The 27,215-nt window shown below is 42.5% G+C and overlaps 2 protein-coding genes across 2 annotated transcripts; both read right to left on the minus strand.

Annotated features, from left to right (window-relative positions):
* Positions 1-2,428: 2,428 nt before the first annotated feature.
* Positions 2,429-10,927, minus strand: brd4 (bromodomain containing 4). The gene is made up of 14 exons (XM_039824690.1): positions 10,771-10,927; positions 10,548-10,683; positions 10,116-10,456; positions 9,382-9,765; positions 9,142-9,270; positions 8,312-8,542; positions 7,990-8,219; positions 7,441-7,772; positions 5,260-5,355; positions 4,780-5,172; positions 3,134-3,976; positions 2,898-3,004; positions 2,653-2,803; positions 2,429-2,532 (listed from the first exon to the last, which is right to left on the minus strand). Exons 1-14 carry the CDS (start codon positions 10,921-10,923, stop codon positions 2,429-2,431), a joined length of 3,630 nt encoding a protein of 1,209 aa, XP_039680624.1. The 5' UTR covers positions 10,924-10,927.
* A 601-nt stretch (positions 10,928-11,528) lies between these two features.
* LOC120574432 (E3 ubiquitin-protein ligase RGLG1-like) lies at positions 11,529-26,495 on the minus strand. The gene is made up of 3 exons (XM_039824691.1): positions 25,848-26,495; positions 11,848-12,173; positions 11,529-11,539 (listed from the first exon to the last, which is right to left on the minus strand). The coding sequence occupies exons 1-3, from the start codon at positions 25,943-25,945 to the stop codon at positions 11,529-11,531; spliced, it is 435 nt and encodes a 144-aa protein (XP_039680625.1). The 5' UTR covers positions 25,946-26,495.
* Between the last annotated feature and the right edge of the window lie 720 nt (positions 26,496-27,215).

Consider the following 27,215-nt stretch of genomic DNA (forward strand, 5'->3'; position numbering starts at 1 on the left):
CCTCTCCTCAAAACAGATTCTCCTCAAAGATGGCCATTAAGTCACTTTGGAAATTCATGTCAATAGTTGCTGCCATCTGGAGAGAGAAAAGAACAACTAAGCATTTCCATTACGTTCATTACTACTGAGAGTGCATCATCAAACTTCAGGAAAACAGCTAGTAATGTAAATACAATTACAATGGGTTATTGCTTCTTTTTTGAGTTCAAATTGAGCTATCTTAATCTATGGTGCACATCTTTGATAATTCACCATCTGTCGTATTACATGTTACAATTAGCATCATATAAAAGGTCCATAAAACTAAAGAGTGCTAAAGACAATTATCTCACCGCTTCTCGCCTCCTCCTTTCCTGCTCTCGGCGGCGTGCTAGCTCCCTCTGTTGGTCGAGTGGGTTCTGTGCGGCAGGCTGAGGCGGTGTGGGGGATTGAGGAGGCTGCTGAATGGCAGCTGGCTGGGGCTCCTGCTGCTGCTGTTGTTGCTGCTGCTGCTGCGGTTGTTGTTGCTGTTGTTGCTGCTGCTGTTGTTGCTGTTGTTGCGAAGGAGCTTGAACGTGTTGCTGCTCTAGACGCCTGCGTGGCTCCTCGTGCACCCTTCTGCTTGGCTCCATGATGTCCTCTTCATCTCGACCCCTGGAAAACAAGTCAGGCCAAAAATTCACACCACAAATACCTGGTTTTATATTAAACCACAAGGCCAGAAGACCAAGATAACTCATGTAACTTACTTATATAAAACTTACTTAAAGGTGCTCTAAGTGATGTGACGGCAAGAAGGAGCTGGTTGAGAGGTTAGAGCACCATTAAGATATACAAAACATGGATAAGGAGCTGTAGAGAGACGTTTACGGCTAGCTGGTAACTTGGTGGATGTTAGAGGCAAAAAGTTGAACACTGGTGAGCAGAGCTTTCTCTGGAAGTGCTCTCACGGAGGTTTAATGGACCGTGGAACTGAGTTTTGTTTTATCCAGCCATATATATAGATTTTTGCAGTCCTGGTTTAGATCAAGTTACTCAAGTTAAGTCTTTCCCAGTGCAACATAAAATGTCTCAATAGCCCAACACAGGTAAAACACCTGGTGGCCAAAAACTTTATTATTAAATTTAAAATCTTCTATTTCTAAAATAAAGGGTTAATATGAGCCTCAGCTTTTTTTTGACCAAGGACTGTACGCAAAGTTTATTATGTGAGGTTTAATGATTACTGTGTAATGGCTACGTAATAGTAATGGCTTGAACAAGAGTAGATGCCCATATGTACTCTCTGATGCCAGTAGTTGAGGACCGACGTCACGTCCCAACAACCGATGCATATATTTAGGATTGCCAATTAATAGTTTTTTTTTTTTTTTTTTTTTTTAAAAAAAAAAAATTAAAAATATTGTATAGATTATTTTAGTTATTAACTGTGTAACTGATAGCATTAAAATCGGCCAAAAGTCCTATTGTCGATCAAATGTTCCCCTCCTGCAGTCCTCGGTTACGCTCGACTCCCAGTGGCTGTGGTGATCCTACACTATGGCCACTAGAGGGCATAATACATCGCCACATACTATAGTTCCTGTCTTATTTATCATCAGGCCGCCCACCCAAATTCATTTGCAAACTCTGCATTTTTGTATTTAAGTTATTACAAGGGCTGTGTTTCCAATGTTGACATCTGTACATTGTTGATGTTGTTTCAGCAACACAACATTTGGTTTCTTAATGCAGTGGTGGTGACAAGGCCTCTCAAATGAGTGGTTTCACATTTTCAAAACTACACAGCAAGTCTTGCCGCTCTTGCTCTAAGAACTTATTATGACCTACATTGCTGTAAACCTACAAATACATACAGTATAGCCTGTTCAACATTCTTATTAACTTTCATTTTCTCTTCTATCTAGCTTCGTGGAGCAAATGTACATCAACATTAAGAAAGGTGTATCTTTTCAAAACACTAAGTCTTCCTCTGGACGACCTTACCGTAGTTTGTCCTGCTCTCTGCGTAGTCTGTCTTTTTCCACCTGCTCGGCTTGGGCCTTCAGCGCTTTCTCCCTCTCCTCTTTCTCCCGGGCAGCACGACGGAACTGCTCAAAACTGTCACTTGATGACTTCACTGCAGATAAGGGTGTAGATGTGGACTTTTGTGCCAGGCTGGCCCATGAGCCCATATACAAACACACAAACACACACACACACACACACACACACACACACACACACACACACACACACACACACACACACACACACACACACACACACACACACACACACACACACACACACACACACACACACACACACACACACACACACACACACACACACACACACACACACACACACACACACACACACACACACAGGAAGAAGAGCCACATTGATTATCAAATCATGATCAAAAATCTCCTTACCTTCATTGGGGCAATGTGTGCGTTCACTGTCATGACTCCTGCTTGAACTTATCCTTGTCTTGCAGAGAGGAGGGCGGGCCACTGGACTGGGAGGAGCGGATGACAGGTCGCAAGCTGTCCATGGACTTTACATCTGCTCAACACAAGTACATGCACACACAAGCATAATCTCAATATCTTGTGTAGCTTCTCCTTTTTGTGCATTTTACCCACAGAAAGCCAGAGGAAAAAAAAAGAATGTCTTGGTACTCACTCTGTTGGCCGTGGCCTGGTTGAGAAGGCTTGTTATCAGGATGTTTGTGATGGTCTGGTCTCATTGCAGGGTTAAATGGCTCTCCTCGTATCACTGGTGATGGAGGAAGTTTCTCCTCCTTTACCCCACCATGGCTCACAGGGGCCCTCTGCTGCATCACAAGCAAACCGAGTCAAAGTCAGACACAGGCATGTGGAGACATAACATTAGCCGTGCACTTAATGGTTTCTAAAAAGGTTTTTCACCTTTTTGGGCTGCATGTTGTGAGGTGGGGACTGGTGAGACACGGGTGGATACTGGGGAAGTTGTGGGGAATGCATCATGAGAGGGGATGGGTTGTCCCTCATGTGACCTGTCAACAGAAGGGAGTGCCATAAAACTTGAGCCAACAAAATGTTTACAGCAACAGTTTTTTTTGTTTGCTTCTACAACCAGTTACACAATAAACTTGTTTTGTTTGTCTCATTTTCTCAAGACTCACCTGCGTTGTAAGGGTCAGCCTTGGTTGGGCGAGGGGAGGGCTGCTCTTGCTGTTGCTGGATGATCTGCTGTGCTTTGTTGGTGGGCATGGATACCTTGTGTTGTGATCCCTGGGACTGACCAGCTAGTCCAGGACCCTGCTGGTAGTTCAGTTGTTGCTGTTGTGGCTGCTGTTGCTGCGGCAGAGTGTGCTGCATGTGGTGGGCCTGGTGTAGAGGAATCTGTTGGGGCGGGGCCTGATGTGAAGGGGCTGGCTGAGCCTGGGACTGAATAGGGAGCCGGGGAGGAGGCAGCGTGGTCTGAGAGGAGAGTTGAGATTGTCCCTGGACAGACTGCAGAAGAGAGATCTGTCCTGGTTGTTGTTGTTGTTGTTGATGCTGCTGCTGCTGCTGCTGCTGCTGTTGTTGTTGTTGTTGTTGCTGCTGACGAGCCTGGGCCTGGAGCAACTGCATGGACTGCTGGGGCTGACGGGCTTGCTGGAACTGCTGCAGGTATAATTGTACTTGGTTCATAGGCGTTGTAGACCCTGGCTCTTCATCATCCTCCAGCAGCATCTGGGGAGGCTGGGAAGACAGCAAGCCCTGGGGTGTGAGTGTTGGAGGGGACATGGGCCGCTGGTGCAGGGGCTGAGGAGGGTGGAGGATCTGGGAGGAAAGCTGGTGTTGTGGTGGTGGTGGTGGTGGTGGTGCTGACTGGGGCTGGAGTTGCTGCTGAGGCAGTTGTTGCTGCTGCAGGGTTGGCTGCTGCTGAGGAGGGGCTGTTTGCTGCTGGGGGGGTTTGGGATGAAGAGGCGCTGCCTTGTGACTGGGTCGAGAAGGCTGCTGAGGCATGGAAATGTGCAAGGCTAAGGTTGCACAGTTCCAGGAAAAAAAGAAGAAACATAATCAGAAACAATCATTAATATCATTTATAAAATCATTAATAAAATTTTTTTGTCACAAAGTCTTGTGATTGTCATCCTTGACATGTTGACCTCAATATAAGAAAACGGCAGTTACATTTGCAAAATGTGTACATGCATTTTAGTTATTTTGTGGGAACTGATAAACACAGGAATCTATGAAAATGCTCAGCACTGTAATGTGCAATCTGACAATGATTATAAGCCCACTGTATTACAGATACTACTGCAGAAGACATGAGTGCTTATTTACATATTTTCTGAACTCCAAAAAAAAAAAAGAAAAAGAACAAAACAAAAAAGAGCCGTGCTCATCACAGCAGTCCTATTAAATGTTTAATGATGCATGTAATAAATGTTGGGTTTATTCTAACAATGAGGTAGGATTTGGGTTCTTCTAAGAACAAAGCATGAGGTTAATGGGTTATTACTGTAGGTTATTGTAGGTTTTCCCATCTGCTTACTCTCCTCAGTTCAAAAGCAAAGTTGGTGGTTGTAAAAAAGATCAAATTAGACTGACCGTTTGATACGTGTGGTTTACCATTAAGTGTTCCATTAAATATTTATTTTACTATTTACGTAGACATGGTGTGTGCCACTTTTAAAAAACTGAATGGGGACTGGTTGACTTTGTAAGAGACATTTTTCTTGGAGGGATTGCAGTTACACCTGTAGAAACAATGAAAATCTATGTAGCGATTAGTATTGGACGTGTCGAAAGCGCAGCAGCCTGCATACAGCCTTACCTGGGGATGTGAGGACGGGATGCTGGTTGAGGAAGGGGTGCGTCTCAGGGGACACTTGCCCCGCAGAATGAGCGTTGAGGTGTGGAGGTGCGGGTGAGGAGGAGTTGCCTGTGTGGTGGGACAGATGCATAAGGGGCTGGCCAAAAGGTGGCAGGGACTCAAAGCTAGTCTCCAGTAACTGGGAAGACTCCAGAGCAGCTACAGGGGGAGCAATGAAGCCTGCAGGAGATGGCTGATGCTGCTGCTTCATCTGACTGCTGGACTGAAGGCCTGCAATTTGGGAATGAAGCCCAGTCTGAGCAGGGCCACTCTGAATGTGTACATGCGGATGGGTCTTCTTCCCCTCCTTCACAGACTGGCCCTTCTTCTTGTGATTCTGATGCTTTATTATTCCTGAAAATAAGTGGAAATAAAGATTTAACACTTAATTTAGCATTTTTGATTATGGGCATTTAAATTGTCAAATTTGCAGTAAATCACCTGTCCCCTCAGCCTCGCTGTCTGTGCTGGAGCCGCTGCTCTCTGAAGAGGATCCAGTCTTTTTGGAGGTAGCCATTGACTCCACAGGCTTCTCAACTGCAAAGCAACAACTATGTGTTCATGCACTTCAAATAAAGCATCAACTCAGTAATTTCACATGCCTAAACACCAGAGATGGGAGTAAGTCACACATGGGCAAGTCACAAGCAAGACTCAAGTCTTAACCTTCAAGTCTCAAGCAAGTCCAAGTCATTTTTTGTGACAATCAAGCAAGTCAAGTCAAGTCATAGCTTTGGTTAAGCAAGTCAAGTCAAGTCATACCAAAGTTTCCATTTTTAAACAAGCTAAAGACTGTGATTATGAACTGCTGGAGTTTTATTTGCATTTTTTACTCAATATTCAAAAGACATTGCGTCCACATACATCTGAAGAGTTTAAATTAACACAGATAAAAAAGCACAGCCTAAAACTGATATTAGGCCAACAATAAATCAACATTGTTCAATATGCCTCAAACATGACATCAAATTATGAAATTCCTTCACACAATTCAAGTATAATGGTTCCTAAGTCAAATAATATTCTTCAAACATGCCTCACTTTTATGAGACAGAAACACATCCTTTAACCATTCCTTCTCTTAAAGAAGAAAACATTCTTTAAGAGTAGCTGAATCCCACCACATTTGCTTATCACATGGAATGGAAAGTATATGTTGATATTTGTCAGTGTATTTGTGAGTGAATGTGTGCGTGTTTGAGAAAGAGTGAGTGAAAAGTTATTAATATTGGTGAGTGAATGTGCGTATGCGGTGTGTGAAAGTGCAGGGTGTTTGTATGTGTGCCTAATTTTTTTTGCTTTATAAAAAAAAAGCAAATAAATTTATATATATTTTTTCTTTGTGTTTTTTTTTTTTTTTTTTTTTTTTAAAAAAAAAAAGAGAGAGAGAAAGAGAGAGAGAGAGAGAGAGAGAGAGAGAGAGAGAGAGAGAGAGAGAGAGAGAGAGAGAGAGAGAGAGAGAGAGAGAGCAGTTTGTGTTGTGTGTGTAGCCTATGTTTTCCTAGTTTTATGCGGTTACCGAACCTTGAAGAAAGAAGAGGGAGGGTGTGATTCAGGGCAAAAACTGAAGGGAGTTCTGTCCATCACAAATGTCCAAATAGTGGTTCAGCTGAATATGGGGACTGGAACCCGAATCTCTCCCGATTTGAAGTGTCTGATGAAATTCGACGTCGGAAAATATTTGTACTGCAGACATTGCAAACTGCCGTTCGTTGCTGCTTTGCCTGATCACATGTGTAATCCTTATAACCAAACTTTATTATTTTCTGTGCAGAGGGACATAGGCGCCGATTTATGTTTTCCTCCGTGGGTGCTCACACGCGCACACCCTTTAAAAAAAAAGTGTTTGCATTTCAGAACCTTAGGAAATGGACAGCGGCCGACACGAACACACACGCCATAATAAAGACGTAAAGTAGCCTAGCCTATAGGCTATCTTTTCAACTCAGGACAGCGCCACTTATAGAAAAACTCACAAATACAGATAGGATTGGAGATGAGAAGTTTAACTGACACGTAACCGCGATCAGCTTCGTGGGAAATTAAGAATCAATGCCACCGACATAGCCAATCACACTATGACAGACCTCCACAACTGCAGTGTTTAATTTTAGATTAATGTAAAAATGAACTGGCAGTCTGGCACACGTGGGCGGTCAGTATTTTCCGTGTGTGCTCGAGCTCCGGAGCACCCACAGTATCGGCGCCCATGAGAGGGATCCATGACGTTAAGTTAGCCTACTAGCCATAGCCAGTGTTGTTTACTGACGGTCTGCCGCCACGCGCCGCGTCATCATATCAACGGTTCCTGCGCATGCAACAGCACTAAAATCGTAAAGTTAACTCCTCCTCAATATCAGAGGGGGAAAAAATATATTTATTAAACAGAAAATCAAGTCATTTCAAGTCATTTGACTCAAGTCTAAGTCAAGTCTCAAGTCATGAATATCAAGTCAAAGTTGAGTCTTTTATGAATGTTAATCAAGCAAGTCTCAAGTCCTAAAATTTGCGACTCGAGTCTAACTCAAGTCAAGTCATGTGACTCGAGTCCCCCATGTCTGCTAAACACACTTGAAAAATCACACAGGTGCGCTGGGTTGCTGGTTTCCTACAGTGACTTACCTGGAACCTTTTTCTTCTTGCGGAGGCAGGAAGACACATATCTCTCCAGCTCGCGCAGAGTGGAAGGCTTTAGCGTCTCAAAGTCAATCTCGATCTCATCAGGGTTTGAGTTTTTGAGTGAGGGCTCTCTGGACTGGATGATGTGCACTACACGGCCGAGCTTGTCACCAGGAAGCTTGTTGATGTCCAGGCTTAGCTGCCTCTTCTCCTCGTACGTCATAGGCTTGCACTTTTCCCCTGTAGCTGATGACCCAGCGGTCCCCAAATCTTCTTCCAGGCTAGAAACCGGGAGCAGGTTGAAGGGGTGATTGCTTTTCATCCCTTCCTTTTTACTAGAGGCGAAACACAAATGTTTAATTAATCAATATGTACTACTGACTAGCCTTTATTTAGACATTCACTTTCTAGAAACACAGCTCAAAAATAGACACATTTTAACAACTACAGGTGAAAAAGACATAATAAATGGCTGAAGAAACTTCTAATATCAAGGAGTTTCTCTAAATGACTGCCTGACATGGAGAAAGTTTGTACAAGTTGAACACTCACCTGGGTTTTTTCTTGGGTACGACCTCTTTGTTGTTATTGTTGCTGGTCTTGGTCTTCTTAGAGAGCTGCGGAACAGGTGTAGCATCCTGGATCTCATCTACAAGGCCCAACATGCCTCCTTTCTTCTTATGCTTTTCTTTTTTCTTCTCCTTCTTTTCCTTCTCTTTTCTCTTTGGTTTGCTGGCTTGTGGTTGGGACAAGGCAGCCAGCTGCTCGTGGACAGCCTTCAACTGTGTCAAGAAAAGAGACCAGTTCTCAGCAAAAGGTAACAAGGACATGACAACAAATTTGCCACTACCTTGAATCTACTCTGGTCACTGACCTGTTCCTGGAGCTCTGCCAACCTCTGGGCTCTCTCCTCTTCCGAGTCATCTGTGGATGACTCAGACTCAGAGGATGAGTCACTGGAGCTGTCTGAAGACGAGGCGACATGGGCCAAAGGAGGCTGGGGCTTAACAGGGGCAGGATGGTGAAGTGTTGGAGCTGGGGCAGGAATCAGTGGCTTGCTCTCAGGTTCATCTGGCATCTTGGCAAAGCGCATCTCAAAGACATCCTATGAAATGAAAAGAAACACACAAGCTAAGCAAAACTGGTGTGCGTGTTTGTGAGAAGACACTCAAAACACCAACAAACAGGCACAAATTAAGGCAGAAATTAGTAGGTTATGATAGACTGGGCTTGTGCAAACACAGCCAAAAATAAACCTCTGGTCAAGTAGTTTTGTGGTTCAACAAAATATTGTAAATTCATCAAATACCATGTTATATGCTTCACCTCCAGATAAATAGTAATAAACATGAACCTGTTTGTTCAGTTTGTAAGTAAATTGGGTTAGTACATTGACTGAGTGCTCAGGTAGCATCCTGGCAAAAGTATGTGTTCTACTGTGAACATATTTTAATTCCTTTCTTTAACATTTCAAGCAAATGTCCAAAATAGATTTTTATTGCAAATGTAAACTAAAACAGTGACATGCCTTAACTGTTGCTCACTTTTCTCTCAGTAAATACATTGCAAGATTATGTAGGGTAACTACAAAACATGGATTACAAACATTATGGTATTGACAATTATATATAATTGAAGTCTATATTGATGAATGCCTGCCCTTTTTTACCTAAGCACCATTGTTTGCATGCTAGACTAATTTACCTGTAGCTTGCGTGCCATAGCTACCACCTCGTGGTCTGGTGGATTATATTTGTAGCAGTTGGAAAACATTAATCGTACGTCAGCAGCAAACTCCTGGGGTTCTCGGTATTGCCTATTCTCCAGCTTGGCCTATTAAAACACATCAAGGACATTAATTACTTCTTGCCATGCCACAGATCCTCTATTCCTCTATTCAATATCTTATGGTACCGTTGATAAACTATGCTGTCTTCAACACACCTTGATGGAGCTGAGGTCCATTGGATATTTGATGATATCGTGATAATCGTGTAGTCCCAGTGCAGCCACATCAACAGGTTTGTAGAATGGCCAGGCGTAAGCAGCATGCTTCTTGGACAGCATATCCCTAACCAGACTAGCGCAGTATCCCAGCTGATCCTGTGGTTTGGGGCTATGACCTCCACTTGGTCCACTCAGTCCCATCCCCATGCCTATGTGATGCTGGGAGTCGGGAGCATCCTTCTTTATCAGTTTTGTAGGCCGAGTACTCTCTCGCTTGGGTAGTGTCTTCCCAGATTTGGACTCTGCTGGTGAAGACTCACTCAGTTGGTCATTTGCTGTGGGCGTTGTAGTGTCAGCTTTCCTTTTCTGGCTCTTTCTTTGCTAGATAGAAGTGAATACAAAGAGAGCAGATAAATGGTGTGAAAGGGCAAGGAAATAAGAGATTAGAATGAGTTACCCAAATTTAACCAAATCTGTCTACTGCTCCCAAGCATGCTTTTTTTTTTTTTTGGGCATTTTTAGGCCTTTATTTCCACAGGAAAGATGAAGACATGAAAGGGGAGAGAGAGGGGGAATGACATGCAGCAAAGGGCCGCAGGTCGGAGTCAAACCTGCGGCCGCTGCGTCGAGGAGTAAACCTCGATATATGTGCGCCTGCTCTACCAACTGAGCTAACCCGGCCACCTCCCAAGCATGCTTAACACATTGCCCACCTGTCCAAGCACACTCACTTTGGTCATGGTTATAGGACTCTGCAGCATGGGGGCAGTGCTCTGGATGGATGCTGGGGGAAGGGAGGTCTGAGCAGGGGGAGGCACAGAAGTCATGATGGGAACTTGAGGAGCACAGTCTGATTGGCCCAGGGAGTAGGGACCTCCGAGCTGTGGTGCATGGCTGGGTAATGTTGGGGCCACGTGGGACGGCAGGGCCTGCATCAAAGGCTGGGGAGGTAGTGAAGGCGGGCCCTGCACTGGTCCTCTGGTCTGCGGTGCTGCTGAGAGGTTTGACAGACCACGTGTTTGAGGAGTCAAGGACGAAGAATCAATGATGGGCCCTGGTTTCAAGTTCAGACCTTGATGAGAGAACAAGACACTCAAATAAATAGCCAGCTCCAAGAACATGTGTCGATAGCAAAAGACACTGTAAAGCGGTAAATCACATACCTCCGTCTCTTCGGCCCCGGCCACGTCCTTTCCCCGTCATAACAACAATCTCAGTTTCTTCCTGAGGCATTTCTGTGACCCTTTGGAGGAAAACCTTCTCTAGAGCCTCAGCCATTAAGACTATGTCATCTCCAGGCTGCAGGAAGAGACAAACACTCTCAGCAAAAGTGGAGGTATATCACAATCTTTGGCAATTTTTTGGTAACAATGGCTCCAATGTTACCTTGTTGTATATGTAGCAGTTGGTGAACATTGTGTTGAAGTCTTGGATACATTCTTGGGCATTCCAGTAGTAACTGTTCTCAAGCCTTTTCTTGATTGTTCCCATGTCCATAGGAGTTTTGATTATTGTGTAGTAGTCCTGAAAAGGTTGCATACAAGTACGTCAACAATGTAGACATTTTAACAATGTAGAGGTTTTTTAACAATGTGACATCCTCTACCGGCACAATGAAGGTGCTGCGATTTGATTTTAAAGCAACACTATGTAACTTTTCCCACTTTGGTCCCCCTACAGGTTGGAAGCGGAATAGTCAATTACATTACATTTAACTTAAGAAATAATTTTACAATAAAATAATAATAATAATAATAAAAAAAGCGTCTCTCCCATTGCAATTTTTTCAGCAATTAAGCAATACGTTTATTAAGTTTTGGATCATTTTAGATTTCATTCATGATGCATACCATCTGACATCCCTAATTAAGATGTATAATAAAGTTTGTAAGACGTTTAAGAGAAGATAATTCTTTAAGCAGGTCAGTTTTCCACACTCTCTCCGGCATTCATTGTGTTCATCAATAAGCATTACATATTCTCTGGACCGAAGCTATGTCTATCGATGTGCACACACTGATATAAAAACAATCAACTTAGCAACAATAAAATAAAAAAAAATAAAAAAATACATTCACATTGTTTTTACATTGAACAACAATGAACGGTATTCATTTGATTTCTTTCAAAATGAGCCCTAATATCTAAAACAATGCTGTACGCATACAGTAAAGGAGAGGGGTGACCTAGTTGCTTTGCACACAGTAATAAACATAAATCATCACAAATCAACATATAAATAAGAAACGTATAAATGTACAGCTGCTGCGTGTAGACGCAGACAACCTGGCAATTATGTGATGCCTAATGTGTCGTGTCCATGAACGTTTGGAGGTATGTGGCATCATACACACAGAGACAAAACTAGTACTGTTTTTTTTTTTAAAAGGAAATTTTTTTTTCAGAGGGAGTTTTTTTTTGTGGGGGGGGTGGGTGTTTTGGAAGGGGGGAAGAAGGGGGGGCTTCCCGGGGCCTTCACCACCACCTTAAGCAGGTACTGCAGCTGATTGGTCTGGCGCTTTGGCCTGTTGGGATTGATGTACTCTGGGGGTGGGGGGTTGCCCATTTGCTGGGCCTGCCCCTGGCTGCTGCTGCTGCCCGACATCTGCGCTGCATCCAGGCCGTCCCCCATTCTAACAGGGTTGGGCGCAGGCTCGGGCCCCGGAGCAGGAGCTGGAGCTGCAGGGGCAGGGGTAGTGGTGTTGGCAGGACACCAGTTCAGTCTTGGCCCCGGCACAGACTCCACTGACAGAGCACCGCTGATCCCATTGCACTCCTCGCTGGACTCTCTGGAGAGAGAGAAAAAAAAAAAAATACCGTCATTAGCATATCTATAATACAATGTCACTGTTTTCAAGAGTCATTAACAAAATTGTATTTGAATCATTAATCAGCACATAGTTAAGTAGACCTCCAATATCTTGCTTATTGTAATTGCACTGCAAGAGGCACAAGCATACAATTCATTAACCACCGTTTTATTGTTCTACATTGAATGTACTGTTCTCTTCTTCCATCTTCCAAACACGGTCCCAGCTATGTTTAATGGTATGATTTAACGTTTCTCATGTACATTTTACGCAAAGTTCAGCACACTGCTTCTCAGCGGTAAAAAGGTCATGACAATGAAGGCTTTATTTTGCATCAATTAATAAACTGAAGGACACATGACATGTAGAAAATCCCATTACACTATGGCCATGGAAAATAACTTATTTGTGATGGGCTGGCCTGGCTGTTAAAATCTTATAAAAAAGGTACACTGCAAATAACGTTCTGGTCAACAGTTTTAACACTACTGCAAATTAGTGAACATGGTATATTAATCTGCAGTTTGTGCCATGTTATTAACTCTTACTGGTGTCGTAGAACTAACCACACGTAAATCTGACCAGATCATTGATCTTTTCCATCATCGATTAATCAGCTGATAATTGTCTGGAATTTGTTTGGTCTATAAAGTGTTAAAGGTGCTCTAAGTGATGCGACGCGTTTTTTAGGCTACAACATATTTCGTCACATACCGCAAACATCTCCTCACTATCCGCTAGCTGCCTGTCCCCTGAACACACTGTAAAAAAAACGCGGTTTCTGAAGACAGCCCAGGTTCCACAAACTGCAACATACACAAACTGCGCCATCCTGTCCCACAAACCATAACAAACAGTGTTCCAGCCAATAACTGGCAAGAAGGAGCTGGTTCAGCCATGAACACGCATTGTGGAAGTAGCCTACGTGCTAACGCTGCTGCAGTGATGGCTCAATCAGCTCCTTCTTGCCGGTTATTGGCTGGAACACTGTTTATGGTTTGTGGGACAGGATGGCGCAGTTTGTTTATGTTGCCGTTTGTGGAGCCTGAGCGGTCTTCAGAGACCGCGTTTTTTTACAGTGTGTTCAGGGGACAGGTAGCTAGCGGATAGTGAGGAGATGTTTGCTGTATGTGCCGAAAAATTTTGTAGCCTTTTAGCATTTATATATCGCCTTCCTACCTTTCCAGACACCATACAATTTTCTCTCATTCACACACTCACATTCATACACTGACGGTGGCAGAGCTGCCATACAGGGCGCTGCCCTGCCCATCGGGAGCAACTTGGGGTTCAGGGTCTTGCTCAAGGACACTTTGAAAGGCAGACAGGAGGATCTTTTGATTAAAGGACGATCTGCTCTATCTCCTGAGCCACAGCTGCCCAGAAAATAGTGAGGTGCCCATCACACTTCAAATCACCAAATATCTTGTTTTGTCCAACCAGTCAAAACCCCATATTGTTTATATTTATGTTTACAATAATTTTAAAACAGAAAATGTAGCCTACCAAATACCCATATTTGAGAAGCTGGATACAGAGAATGTTTGACATTTTTGATTGAATATAAATTACCTGTACAATTAATCAATTACCAAAAAAGTTGCCAATTAATATTCTGTTGATCGAATAATCGACTGACTTATCACCGCAGCTCTGTACAACACTGCAAAAGAGAAATTCCTCAAGTAAAGACCACATATGATTACATTCACTGTACATTTTCACAGTGTTTTAGTATACACTTTTGGATTATGTTATAGTGCCCCCAGCAACGAGCTGGCAGTATGGGAAACTGTGTGTGCTACCAGCTGCTATAACAAGAAATTGGACTTAAAAGTAAAAGGGAGACCACAGAACACAGAATGTGTTTCATCAATTTCATTTCTACTTTGCTTAAAAATTAATACACGCTGAATGTTCACAAAAGGTTACAACCACATGCATTTAATTATGACTTAAGTTGTAACATTTGATATCGTCCTACTACTGATATTAATTAGTTTAAACGTAAAAGGCACTCAGAGGTTTAGGTTGGGCTCATGCATGCGTGTGCTTTAGTAAATCTTTGTCTTCCTACTCTGTCTCAGGACCTGGGAGGGTTTAGGGATGTGGGTGGAAAGGGGTGGAGGGTGAGGGGGAGTTTGCGTCATCTGGCAGCTTGGGGGGGCCGTGTATTCCACTATGCAGCGTTCAGTCCTACATAAAGTCCTCTTCCAGGCAGTCAGGGACATCACATTCAAGATACACACAAAGGCTGTTAAGACAAAAACAAGGCCAAATAATAATCAAATACTTTACTGGAAAATAAACTAGGGAACACACAATGTTCTAGGAAAAAGCACTGATCATAAGTTTGTGTATTCAGGCCTCTATTAGAAATAGAGGCCCCCCCACAACAGGGCCTTAAAGATAAACAGAAACCACAGTATAGATCTGTGACTAATCTCATTCTTCTTGATGAGTCACTTTCTGAGAAGAGGAAAGTAGTTTGCACACCACATGATCGCTGCCTTGGCCTCCCTGAGGCACCCAAACACAGTGGAGAATCTGACTAACTGACCATTATGTTGAATGACAACACACAAAATAAAAAGCAGTACCAGTTGCTGGTACACAGATGCTACTTTTATGGCTGGAAACAAAAAAACTCACAAATAAGACCTAAATAAATAAGCACAGAACTCGTCTAGTCCCAAGGCACGAATATGCAATACATCAAAACTTTAGAGCTGGGTAACATTGCTGAAAAAACACTGTAATATGTCAAAGCTTTGCTAAATTGGCTTTACAAAGAGAGACTAATCAGCCTTATGGCAGTTACACACCAACCAGGCGGCCAACCGTCGGCAGAAAAGCCAGTCGGACTGATCAGTCTCACCGTGTTGGTCCAAAAAGTGCCACAGAACACACGAAAGAGACGAGACGTAATGCATCTCTATAACAGCAGGCAGCACTAATCTGTATTGTTGCCCAAAAAATTTAAACCCTAGCTGTGCCAAGAGAAATTTCAATCATCCCGAATCTTGCAAAGACAGAGAGCGTGAGTAGGAGCTGTCCATGAGCGTAGGAGCAGGAGCAAAATGTTGCTGAAATATTTTGTTCCGATGCCTTCATGGACTCTCTATGTGCTTCTCCCTCGACTGTATGCCTCCACGCCCCCCCCCCCAAACACGGTATTAGTATGGTGTTCCTAATAATCCTTTAGGTTAAGTGTATATATATCTGGGAGGAGGGTGAAAAAAAGTTAGTTAAGGACTGGGACCCACTACATTTTCACGGGACTCACTTAAATGTCCACCTGTGGGGCACGGGGGACTACACTGAAAACCTATCAACATTAGGAATGCACCAATGCATCGGCTGGACATCGGAATCTGCGGATGAAAGCTAATAACAGACCGACTCAGCCCATGTTAACCACAGCATTCGAGAAGGTAAATTCCCCACGTACAGCGTCAGCTTACCGGCTGGTAGCATGCAACTAAAGACACAGGGTAACGTTAGCTCAGCTGTAGCCTGTAGCTTGACTATTCCAGACACCATGGCCACTGCTTAAGTCTGAGATGAGGGAGAAACAGAAAATCCTCCTGCTGTCTTGAACATTTTGCCCTCCCTGTGAATGAGTTATTTAAACAAACAACGAAGCATGTGGGCTCCGACAGGACTCCATGGTGCCTTCAGATACACTCGCTAATGGTGGAGAATTTCTGCTCATTCACAGTTAGTATGATGAATAGGGTTCAATATTTTTTTATAATGAGATTGATTTGTTTACCTGGCCCAAAGAAAACAACAAACATCGGCATTGGTATTGACATCGGGCAATTAAAAATTCCACACATCGGTATCAGCTGAGAAATTTTTAATTGGTGCATCCCTAATCAACATCACTGTAGATATATTTGAATATATTTTTCTCGCCTTTTCCCTGATGGTCTAAATAAGTCGCTAAATTTGTCGCTAGTCGCTTTTTTAGAAATAAGAGGGTCTGAAAAGTTGTTCTATCTAGTGAGAAAGTTCCCAAGAAGGTAACACTGTTTGTGTGGCTCAAGTTGAAAATCGGCGATTCCGATCACCGCCGATCGACCAGTGCATCTCTTAATTTTATGTCTCCATTGGGAGGTTGTAATCTTCTAGATGCTACAGTTGTGTACAAAATCTGGAAAGATAGTGACTTAATGGCACAACTGTTGGAGGGAAAATGTTGAGGGTTTTGTGCAACTGAATCAAAGCCCACTGGAGACACAGAAGAAGCAGCAGGTCTGAAGTGAAACAGCATTGACCAGAAACACAGGCAGGTACAAATAATACAGATGGCCATGGGCACCAGTCAGACACATGTACAGCATAACAGCTCCTAAGCCACCACTATAGGAAATCTACCAAGGACAAAGTAAAAAAAAAAAAAAAAAGGTAGCAACAATTTGAGCCTGGTCCAGCTGGCCTCCAGTGCTGCATGGAGCAAAGTCTCATCACAATACACACACAAATACAGTGACAAGCACACTCAGAGCAACAGTCATCGACATAACACAACTGCAACAATGACAAGTGTAAACACACTTCGGGGAAAACAGACAGATGCAATAAACGAAAGCATGAACATCTCCTCCTGTAGGATGCAGCCATTTGTAGTACAAGTATAAAGAGGAAATACTTTTGTGCAAGACAATCCCGGAGGAAATACTTTTGTGCAAGACAACCCCACATTGCCTGTCATGCAAAGGGAGACACGTTTTAGCTATCAGGTTACATACTTCAATCACCTTGCAACATGGTAGGCTAACTTCTTCAAGAGCTTGTGTGACTACAATGATACATTCTTAATGTTGGCTAAGTTGGGCCTGCTAGCTTAACAAATACAAGTTTTGAGAGACACTCTTGAGAGAAATCCCTTCCATTCTCTATTTGCTCTTCATAAATCCTAATGATATGCAAAAGGTTTCCATTAATATTTTCTACTAAGCCATATCAAAAACTACAATATTGAGTTATACCTCACTTAGGGCTGGGCGATATGGTCTAAAAATAATCGATTTTTTTCTCCCTCTACTTAAAATCAATCTGCAGATGACAAAGAAATTGTTCAAAACAAGTTTTATTTTGTTTTGACTCATACACACACATGGAGCATGTACCATTATGATTATTCATGCCAATTTTGTGGAAATAAAAATTGGTTTGAGGTTTTCTTTTGGGGGGGGGGGCTATATATTCAACAACAAAACGGATGCGTTAGATAAAGCTGTTTACACACATACAGGTGGTAATTCACTTCTCGTTCCTCGCTTAAAGTTCAAATCATTTTAATGTTATTGCGCAACCTTGCCCCTATTTTCACCTGTTGTACGTTAACATCCCATGGTCTCTTGAATGTAGCATACCTGGAGCAAGCTCCTTCGTAGCGATAAAATCAAACGTCGAAGCGGAGCTCCGTGCTACACAGCGGCGATTGCTAGTTGTTTAAGCCGCTACAGACCTCCGTCACAGCTCGGTTGTATCAGCAGCATTTAGTAGATGTGTTGAGCCGCAAAAGAATTCCTCAACACCGCCTCTGGTGCCCCGCATGGTGCTCCTTCAGGTCAGCTGTAGCTGGTGGTTCAGTTACCGAGAATAGGTGACTCTCAGCCGGGGACAGTGCACCGCGAGTGGCCGGTCATTTCGGCGGAGATTACGGATAAGTAAGTAATGAAACGACTGGTTAAGAAAATAATTAATGTTAGTCCCTGTCGCTGCCATGTTGTTTGTGTATCTCTATGGCAAACGCGGGGAGGGGGATGAGCCCGTTCGGAGCTACGGGAGCCCAGAGGGGAGCGTCGGCGGATGTTAAGGAGAAAATCGATTTTTCATTTAAACAAATCCACGTTGACTACACATTCGAGTTAATCGATAAAATCGATTTATCGCCCAGCCCTAACCTCACTGAAACACAAAACAGGTGATGACAGAGAGTTTGAGGCAACAGGTAGTTGACCTCTTACCATTGTTACATTTTCGTATGACGACAACTGCACATATCATTTTGCTGGTGATTTATAAATGCTGGAGTCAAACAACTGTTCACCAATACAGTAAGTATACGGCCTACTCTATTGTTTTCTGTCAAATGTTGTTGCAGTTTTTCAAGGCATAGCCCTTGCATAGCTTCACAACTATAAGTGAATCATATTGCAATGAATAGTCTACTGCAGGCATAAATGTCATTTTGGCCCTTTCACCCAAACAATCCCAGGAAGGAAGAAGCCTAATCTTTAGGAACAAACTCAGGAGCTAAATGCTTCTTTGGTGCATTTGTTTGCATTTCGACTGCGTCTTAAGAAAGAGTAGGAATTATGCTAAATGACTACAATACAGTGGTTTGGTTTGTGATGCATTTGTCTTTTGCACCTGACCAGCCAGAAACCAAACAATCACGAACTAGGTTGAAGTAATGGTTGTTGTTCTTTTAACAGATGTTTAAAATAATATTGGGAAAGGGAACCTGTTGAACCTGTCTTTTCTAGTTCCCTTTATGTTTTAGTAAGTAAACAAAACAATGTATGACGTCCCTCTTGTCTTTTCACAACAGTAGTCTGTCAAAACATAGGCCTAAATGACAAAATATTCCATTCCCTAGTCCTAATATTTCTACAAATAGGGCTGCAAGTTGCAACTAATGATTATTTTTTATCAATTAATCTCTTTCTTTGAATAATTGGAAAGTTGTTTAGTCTACTAAATGTGTAAATGTTTCAACAATAAATATGTGTAGGTAAATGCAAGACAACAACCAGTCATGGCGCATTTTGGGCAATTACTGATATTCAGAACTGTGAACTTCAAACCCCAATACATTATCGCTGCCAAGAAAGCACTACCTCAGGAATGGGCTCTTTTGGGTGCAGGAACTATGGCAGTGGAGTCAAAAACATTTTTAAATGTACATTTTTCAGATGTCACATTCAAGCTAAATAACTTTTAAAAATGTTAAAGTACATAGTTACATCCCCATTTCCACTAAAGGGACAATTTGGTAACATGTATTCATGTTAAACATTGACTAGGTAAAAAAGTTATTTGATCTGCACCTGTGTATTCAAACTCAAAATGAGCACGCTCATGTGGCCGGGTTGGCTCAGTGGGTAGAGCAGGCGCATATGTACTGAGAGGCTTATGCCTCGACGCTGAGTTCCAGGGTTCGAGTCTGACCCGTGACGATTTCCTGCATGTCTTCCCCCTCTCTATCCCCTTTCTCACCTAGCTGTCCTATTGATTAAAGGTGGAAAAGGCCCAAAAATAATCTTTATATAAAAAAATGTAAAAAATGAGCACACTCAAAGTAACATGCAGTGTGCCTATGGCCAGGCGAAGCAGCCTGTATGTTTTTTTTTTTCTTCATAGAAGCGGCCTCTACTCTCTTTTCTCTACCTCTCTCACCCAAGTGAGGGAGCAGTTCGCTAACATTGATGTACATATGCAACCAAATTAGAGAATGAACAGGCATTTTAGTGATATCAAATTCTGAGTCCTGTTTGTCTGAGACCAAGACAAGATAGAGTAAAAAATGAGTACTACAACGCTGACGGGGGCTATCGAGCCGGCTCAGCCAACAGGAAGTGGTTGCAGGCCGGGTTGAGACTGTAAACAAAGACGGGGAAAGGTGGAGAGCTAAGGGCAAGGCTAAAGCTAACTCCTTATCGGCTATTACTATGCAGCATTTTCTTCACCAATGTACGGTGTCTGGTGGAAAAATGTATAAACTGCGGCTGCGTATCACCACTTATAATTCCATCAGTGAGAGGATGCCTTTCTGTGTGGGGTTTGCATGTTCTCCCCATGTCTGCGTGGGTTTCCTCCGGGTGCTCCGGTTTCCCCCACCATCAAAAACATGTAGATGAGGTTTCCAGTCAGTGCCCTTAATGAAAGCATTGGCTCAGATCTGCAGTTGGTCCCCGGGCGCTGTAAATGGCTGCCCACTGCTCCCTTGAGGGATGGGTTAGGAAGCCTCCAGAATCTGAGCTGCCGAGAGGAAAAACACCAAGTGGTGGTGCCTTCAGAAACTGACCGACAAGGACAGCTCTGACAGGGCTGTATGTGAGTTACTGCATGTTTACTTGGACAGAGGTGTGCTGGAGACTAGGGCTGGGCGATACGGAGAAAATCAAATATCACGATATTTTTGACCAAATACCTTGATATTGATACCGCATTGGTGCTTTCAACAAAATATTTACACAATGAGATTTTTTGATAAATAATCATCAGTAATGTGGGTATAATGACTGTGGGTAAAGGCAAACAGTTACAACAGTCTGATAAATTCAGAAAATGAGATAACTTTACTGTAATGCAGCCTTTAAAACCAGGAAAAGATAACACTATTCTCATATCACGATAGATATAATAATCGATATACTGCCCAGCTCTACTGGAGACCTTCGTCTTTGTAAACATTATAATGATTTTTGTTTTCATTTTAACCTTAAGTAATATTTGATGTCAATCTCAATAGTGACATCCTATTCAAACAAACAGTCTATATGATAAATTAGTATAAACCATTCAAATGACGTGCTGTCCTGGTTTAAGAGTAATGTTGGCATGCAAGACCAATCAATTCTGCAAAAGCCCCAACAGAGGTCAATTAAGAGGTCCACTTCCAGTTGCTGCATGTCCTACATTGCTCTCAGCTCTGGCCTAACAGTTGACCTTTGACCTGGACATACATCACTGCAGACTGCTGTGGAATGTTTTCTGGGGAGGAAGTTGTAACTGTTTACTGGGGTGGGGGATGCACATCTCACACTAGGAAATCTGCTCCTGTGTGCAGGAGGAAAACATAATAGCAAGATGCGTGTTTCCTATGAAAGTAAAATATTAATCATTCATGCATGGGGGTGGGGAGCGATTTTAGGCAAAAATGTAGGCCTGCAGATTCCACTTGAGGCCCTCACTAAGTGTCAGAATGACGGCCTGTGTTTTCCCTGAAAGCAAGGAATAAATAAGTAATGGGACCACATTGACAAGGCAAGAACACCACTCTCTGCCTATGCACCAGCCTTTTCACTCACTCACAAAACCACCTTTAACCCTTCTCTAGGGAGCAGCTCCACTCTAATGCCACTCTGCCATTAAGGCCCTGACACACCAAGCCAACAGCCGGAGACTAGTGGCGACGATGGCCAATTGTGGTGTCGCCTCTTGTCGCCTTTGTCTTGTACAAAAATCAGCACTGGAACACATCGCAGAGACTACAGCCGACGGCCAAGTACCATGTACGTTCTGCGCCTACGTGAAAGGAAATAATTCTTCATACCAGCAGGTGGCGGTAATCTATTCGTCATTAAACAAGGGAAACGGGATTACGTTGCTATGATACCCACAACAAATAGTGCTCGATCAGCGGCAGAACCGAACTGAGCCTACGGTCCCTCTGGGAAGACAGCGGACACTGGGAGATGGCTAACCGGACTGTCCCTCTCCCTGTCTGTCATCTCTTCTCTCGGCTAGTAGTCTCCTTACAGTGGCAGCTACTGGCTCGTTAGCTAACGTTAGCTTGCTAATTTCACCCACCCAACATGCCTTCATCATACACTGGTTACAGAAAATGAGCCAAACTAAATTGTCACTTATTTGGCAATAGCAATGTGCTTTCCTTCCATTTGACAAGTGTGTGTGAATTAAACATTAAGTTCTTACATTTTACTAATTAAGAGGCTAGCTGGCTGGCTGGCTGGCAAGATAGCTTGCTTCCTAGGGGGCTTATTGTTTAGCGGTGCAGCGAGAGAGAGGTCTATTACGTTTTTTGTTAGTTTATTTTGTAATATAGGTATGTAGAGATCTTTTTAAAGACATGTTATTGTAATTGGAATAAATATGCCTACACATGTAGTTATGTATATCTCGTTGTACGTTTGCCATCTGGTGGACATAATGTGCAAAAATAAACACTCCAATCGTTCGAACAAGTGTGTTTTTTAGAAGAAACATTTGAACATCATTTTTGACCAGTTTTGACACTTTTATGTGTATTGGATTGATCAGATGAGAAGAAAAATGAAAGGAGCCTTGTGTGTGCCTGTCACAGTCTCCGGTTTGTTTCGTTTTCAAGCTTAACAGCCAATCAGATAAATTGGCTGTTCAGCCGACAGCTGACGACACTGGCCTGAAAAAAGGCCGACGCTTGGCAACGGTGCGCAACACACCACACAAACTAGGCCGACAATCAGTTGGCTTGGTGTGTCAGGGCCTTTACACACCAATGTATTGATTCCATTGATGCTTTTATTCATTGGCCTCTCTGCACTCATGTCTGAACGTCTGAACTCAGCTGAGTTCTGGGTTTATTAAGTTCCAATAAGTAGAGTGATTCAAGAATAGGTCTGAATTAGGCCTGTCACGATAGTCAAATCAATTAATCACACAATAAAAAAAAAATGATTATGAGCGATATCCGCCGTGTTACTCGGCGCCCCGTTTTCTCCCTTTCATTCCAAACCACACAGCTGACAACCTGCAGGTGGAGGCGGTGGAGACAGGCTCGGACATACACGCCGCTGTGGACTTGTGTCAATCCCACAAGCGGTTTCAGGAAAGTGGCTGCAGGTGTCCAACAATGCACAGAACATTAACGGTACAAGCCTACAGCTGTCCGCGGACATGGAGTGTGGAAAGTATGTCAGAGTTGTACCAGTGTTTGTGTCGCCCCCCCCCCCCCACGAAGCTCCGACCTGCAGAGGAGCAGAAGCCGCACCTTCGCCAAAATGAAGACTGAAAAACAGAACTATTTTGGTACAAACATTTACTCGCCATGTGCCAGATAGCCATATAGATAGATTTAATTTATTAATTATATATTATTTTATAATTGTTAAATGTAGTACAGAGTCTGTAGTCTATCGCCAACACTTGAGGAATCCTGCAAACATTTGACAGCCAGAACAAATTGCCTGGGAGAACATACGTGTCACAAACGGCAAGTCCACAACTGTACAACAGAGTGAAAGACGACGTACTAAAAAGGAGATCAAAGACTTATTGTGTGAGCATGCTTAGCCTCATGGGACAGTGGATTGACAAAGATTTTAACTTGATAAAAGCAGTGTTACACTCAAAAGGATAATATATTAATCATAATTAATATTGTATGGGTTTTGTAATGGCCTTTACATTTACATTTAATTTAATGTTTAACAAAATGTTTTTGTTGGTCTATGTAGTACTGAAAAATTATTGTCATGAAGTAGGTAACATTAGTTGTATAACAGGCTAAAAGGGCTTTTAAAGCAGTTATTTTTCATGTGAAAGAAGGATATATTAAAAGGTTGCTTTTTAAATTTGTAGGATAGAATTTGTGCTCATTGACAGTGTAATGAAAGGATAATCACTTTGAAACAGTTCAGTTAAATTATTTTTTATAATGAAGATTTCCCCGTTTCTCTGTCACAAATTGGAAATAAAACAACTAAACATTGGTATCAGTATTGGCCAAATTGTTATTTTAAACATTGGCCCATAATTTCACAATCAGTGCATAACTAATTCAAATATTTAATTTACTTGTTCTGCTAAAGTAACAGTTTCAATAAAGCTTTAATGAAGGCAATGCATGCATATATTTTATAGGCTTTTAATGATTATTATTCATCATTAATGTGTTTGAATCAATTATGCATCTACTGACACCAAGTTCCAAACCTATTAGCCTATTTTTTTTTTTCAACTAATATTAGTATTACCAGCAATGTTATGAGTCAACTTAGAGTTGTTCCGATACCAATACCAGTATCACAAAGGCTTCCGATACTGCCTAAAATGCTGGTATCGGTATCAGCAAGTATGGAGTCTATGCACGATCTGATACCACGTAATTTCGCCCCAGAAAAATATATACTTTTAAGTAGTTCATTTATGTTCTTTTACAGATTTGACTGCCTGTTAAACTAAATACAAAACGAAAGTTCTATGGCATTCATTCTCTGTATGCATTTGTTCATGTTTTACAAAAAAGTTTAACTTGAGCCAGGCCATACAACAATGATAGCAATCATATCACATCCATACAGGGTTAGAAGGAAACAGCGGTAAAAAAAAAAAATTAAATAAACTTGCATACATACTAAATGCACTAGTATTAGATCAGTACTCTGTATCGGATAATTCAATCTAAAAAAGAAATCCTCAGACGCATTAAAAAGTGTTATGGAAAACACACTGTACAACTGTACAGTATTATGGTAATGTACATACTAGGGGTGGGAATCACCAGAGCCTCCGCTCCCCCAAGTTATGTAACGAAAAGGAATACTTTGTCAACTCATCACCCCTGCTGACTTCACCTGAAAGAAAAACTCAACTGCAACATCTAGTGTACTGAAAAAGCAATCCATTTTTAATTCTAGTATCAAAAAGTTGAATTCTCATGTGCAATTTATATAATTAATGATCAATACTATCAATAGTATTACAAGTATCGAGACATGTATAGCAAGTTTGCTATATGTGTCTCGATCCAGTATTGCGATACTATGCTGTATCATTCCCCCCCGTCCTAGTACATACAGCACAATAATAAGCTCCCAATTTCTCAAAATTGTACAGTGTGGGGCAGAGGACTGCTAAATGAATTATACACCGATAATATTCCAAGGCACATTATTTAATAGGGTTAACTATTCTACCTTTGTTGACCTTGTGTCTGTTGCTACCTTTTTTGAGTACCTCTGAAACTTGGCTTCAAGAAAAACAAAGGTTGCCAAGGTTTCTATGGTAACACTCCACTTCTTGGCAAGTTTTATTGTTGATGGCTCCAATTCCTACTTTTGGATGCTTACCAACCACCCATGCCCTGTGCAACTTTAGTGTGTTTATAGACAAACGCCAGTTCAACACACAGAAAAACCTGGACAATTTTGTTTATTTTTTTTTTTTTTTTTTTTTTTTTTTTAAATGGGCATTTAAACAAGAAATTTCCAAATCTAATAAGAATGATTGTTTCCAATTATTTATCACAAGGTCGCAAACTTAAATAAGTTCCCCTCGTATTGATTACAAGCATTTACTGTATGATTCAGGGCATGAGCACAAGTGACTCAAATAGTCTAACCATGAGTCAGGCACATCATAAACAGGAAAAGGCAAGAATCATACCAGCTCGTTCAGGTTAAACTTCCAGCTGGTTAAGATGAGCAAGCCAAACCCTACCGGGAATCGGGAGACATTTCTACAACTGCCACACACACACACACACACACACACACACACACACACACACACACACACACACACACACACACACACACACACACACACACACACACACACACAACCCCCTTCTTCCTCTGTAGACCCCCTCACACCCCCTTCCCCCACACCCCCTCTCTCACCAGGAGGTAGGTTCACGGCTTCTGGCTAAAATTTGGAACAAAACCATTCTGAACACAATTAATCTAAACTGAATTGTTGTGCTGTGCCATGTGAAACTAGAGACAGTGCTAACCACATGATAGTCTCAAGAACCATTACTCAAGGTTGTCTTTAATCTAACCTTCTCTATTTTTAACCATGCATTTCAATTGATAATATGCTGTATATGTATGATCTGTAAAGACTTCAGTGGCTCTGTTAAATGACTGAAAACTTTGTAGTGGTGTCTACCTCACCAAATAACATTACCTTTTCACAGAGACTGAATGTGCAATTTTTTCCAGGAGGGCATCCAGTTTTTGAAAATCCAGCAAATCGTTTGACTTGGCATGCATCTTGTAATCCATTTACGAACTCCACTAAACTGAAACAGAAACCAAAAACAGGCAAGAAGAACTACACCGAAGTTTGTTTTTTCGTTTCTCTTATCCAAAACACAGGGAGGTATTATTCTTCAGGCTCCAGTATGTATCCTAAAATCCCACAAAACGCGGTAATTAATCCTTAATGTAGTCCAAGCGTTGTTTGAGGGTGGCAGATCCACAAAAAAGGCCCCAGCCTGGAAACAGTGGGTCCAGGCGGGGAGGAAAGGCTGTTGAAGCCTACAGCCGGCAGGCTGTGTTAGCTGTGTGAACCGGTCCTCTCTCTACCCCATCCCCCTCTCAGTAGTACAACGGCCCAGTTGCCACAGGCTCTTCGCTCCATTGTGTGTCCTCTCCAGGGCCTCCCCAACTTAAATGGACACAAGCCGAAACCAAGAAGTAGAGGGGAAGGCGAGAGAGGGGAAGGCGAGAGCGGACTCCGATAAGATCCAGGTGGAGCACTTTATTCCTCTAGCTCGCTCTCTCACTCTCTCCAGCACACGCAGACCAGCATGCAGTTACTCAACAGTAAAAATGGCTCTGCTGCTTCCTCATTCAGTAGAGCCTCAGCCCACACACCCTCCCTCCCTCCCTCCTATGCGCTTGCTCATTCCTCCCCTCCCTCCCCATCAATAGCTTGAGGTCCTTGCTCTCCTTTCTCACACACACTTACACCTTTAACACCCCCCCCCTTCCTGTCTATTCCTCTGTCCATTTCATCTTGCCCCACCCCCACTCACTCTCTTCCCTCAGAGTGATCTTGTATATGCCTCCCCCACCAATTTAAGAGCTCCCTTATATGTACTCCAGCCTCTCCTCATACTCCCATTCATATTTTGGCTGGACTACTCCAGTGCAAAAGAGTATACGTTTTTTGAGGAGAAAACACCTGATATTGGGCCACATCAATAATACAAACTCTGCAGTCCCAGAAACACCACATTTAATTCAAGCAGAGACCTTGATCAAGGTTACCAAAACAAGGTCCAAACTATTGGGAAATATGTCATTATTGCAGCACTGCTATCAAACAAATTCAAACAACACAAATTTGGCCAGTTCAGAAAAAAAAAGACAAGTGTGTTTCGTGTGGCCACTTGGAGCCTAAAGCAAGCAATTTTGTACCTCATAACCACAAAACCATATAGAAGTGCTATAGATTAAGATGGTATGTTAGTACGTGCACTATGCTACCAACAACTTGCATGACAGCAGAGGCTACACATTGTACAGCTCAAGACTCCAACCGCCTACT

The sequence above is a fragment of the Perca fluviatilis genome, chromosome 15, assembly GCF_010015445.1.
Source record: "Perca fluviatilis chromosome 15, GENO_Pfluv_1.0, whole genome shotgun sequence".
Lineage (NCBI taxonomy): Eukaryota > Metazoa > Chordata > Actinopteri > Perciformes > Percidae > Perca > Perca fluviatilis.

What these genes read in the sequence shown, in the direction of transcription:
- LOC120574432 (XM_039824691.1), bottom strand. Translation starts at nt 25,945, where the DNA reads ATGGATTACAAGATGCATGCCAAGTCAAACGATTTGCTGGATTTTCAA. An exon ending in CATTCAGTCTCTGTGAAAAG is followed by an intron (nt 12,174 to 25,847) that starts GTAATGTTATTT and finishes CTCTCTCTCCAG; the next exon opens with AGAGTCCAGCGAGGAGTGCA.
- brd4 (XM_039824690.1), bottom strand. Translation starts at nt 10,923, where the DNA reads ATGCAACCTTTTCAGGACTACTACACAATAATCAAAACTCCTATGGAC. An exon ending in CAGCGAGGCTGAGGGGACAG is followed by an intron (nt 5,173 to 5,259) that starts GTGATTTACTGC and finishes ACTTATTTTCAG; the next exon opens with GAATAATAAAGCATCAGAAT. An exon ending in TCCCGTCCTCACATCCCCAG is followed by an intron (nt 3,977 to 4,779) that starts GTAAGGCTGTAT and finishes GTGCAACCTTAG; the next exon opens with CCTTGCACATTTCCATGCCT.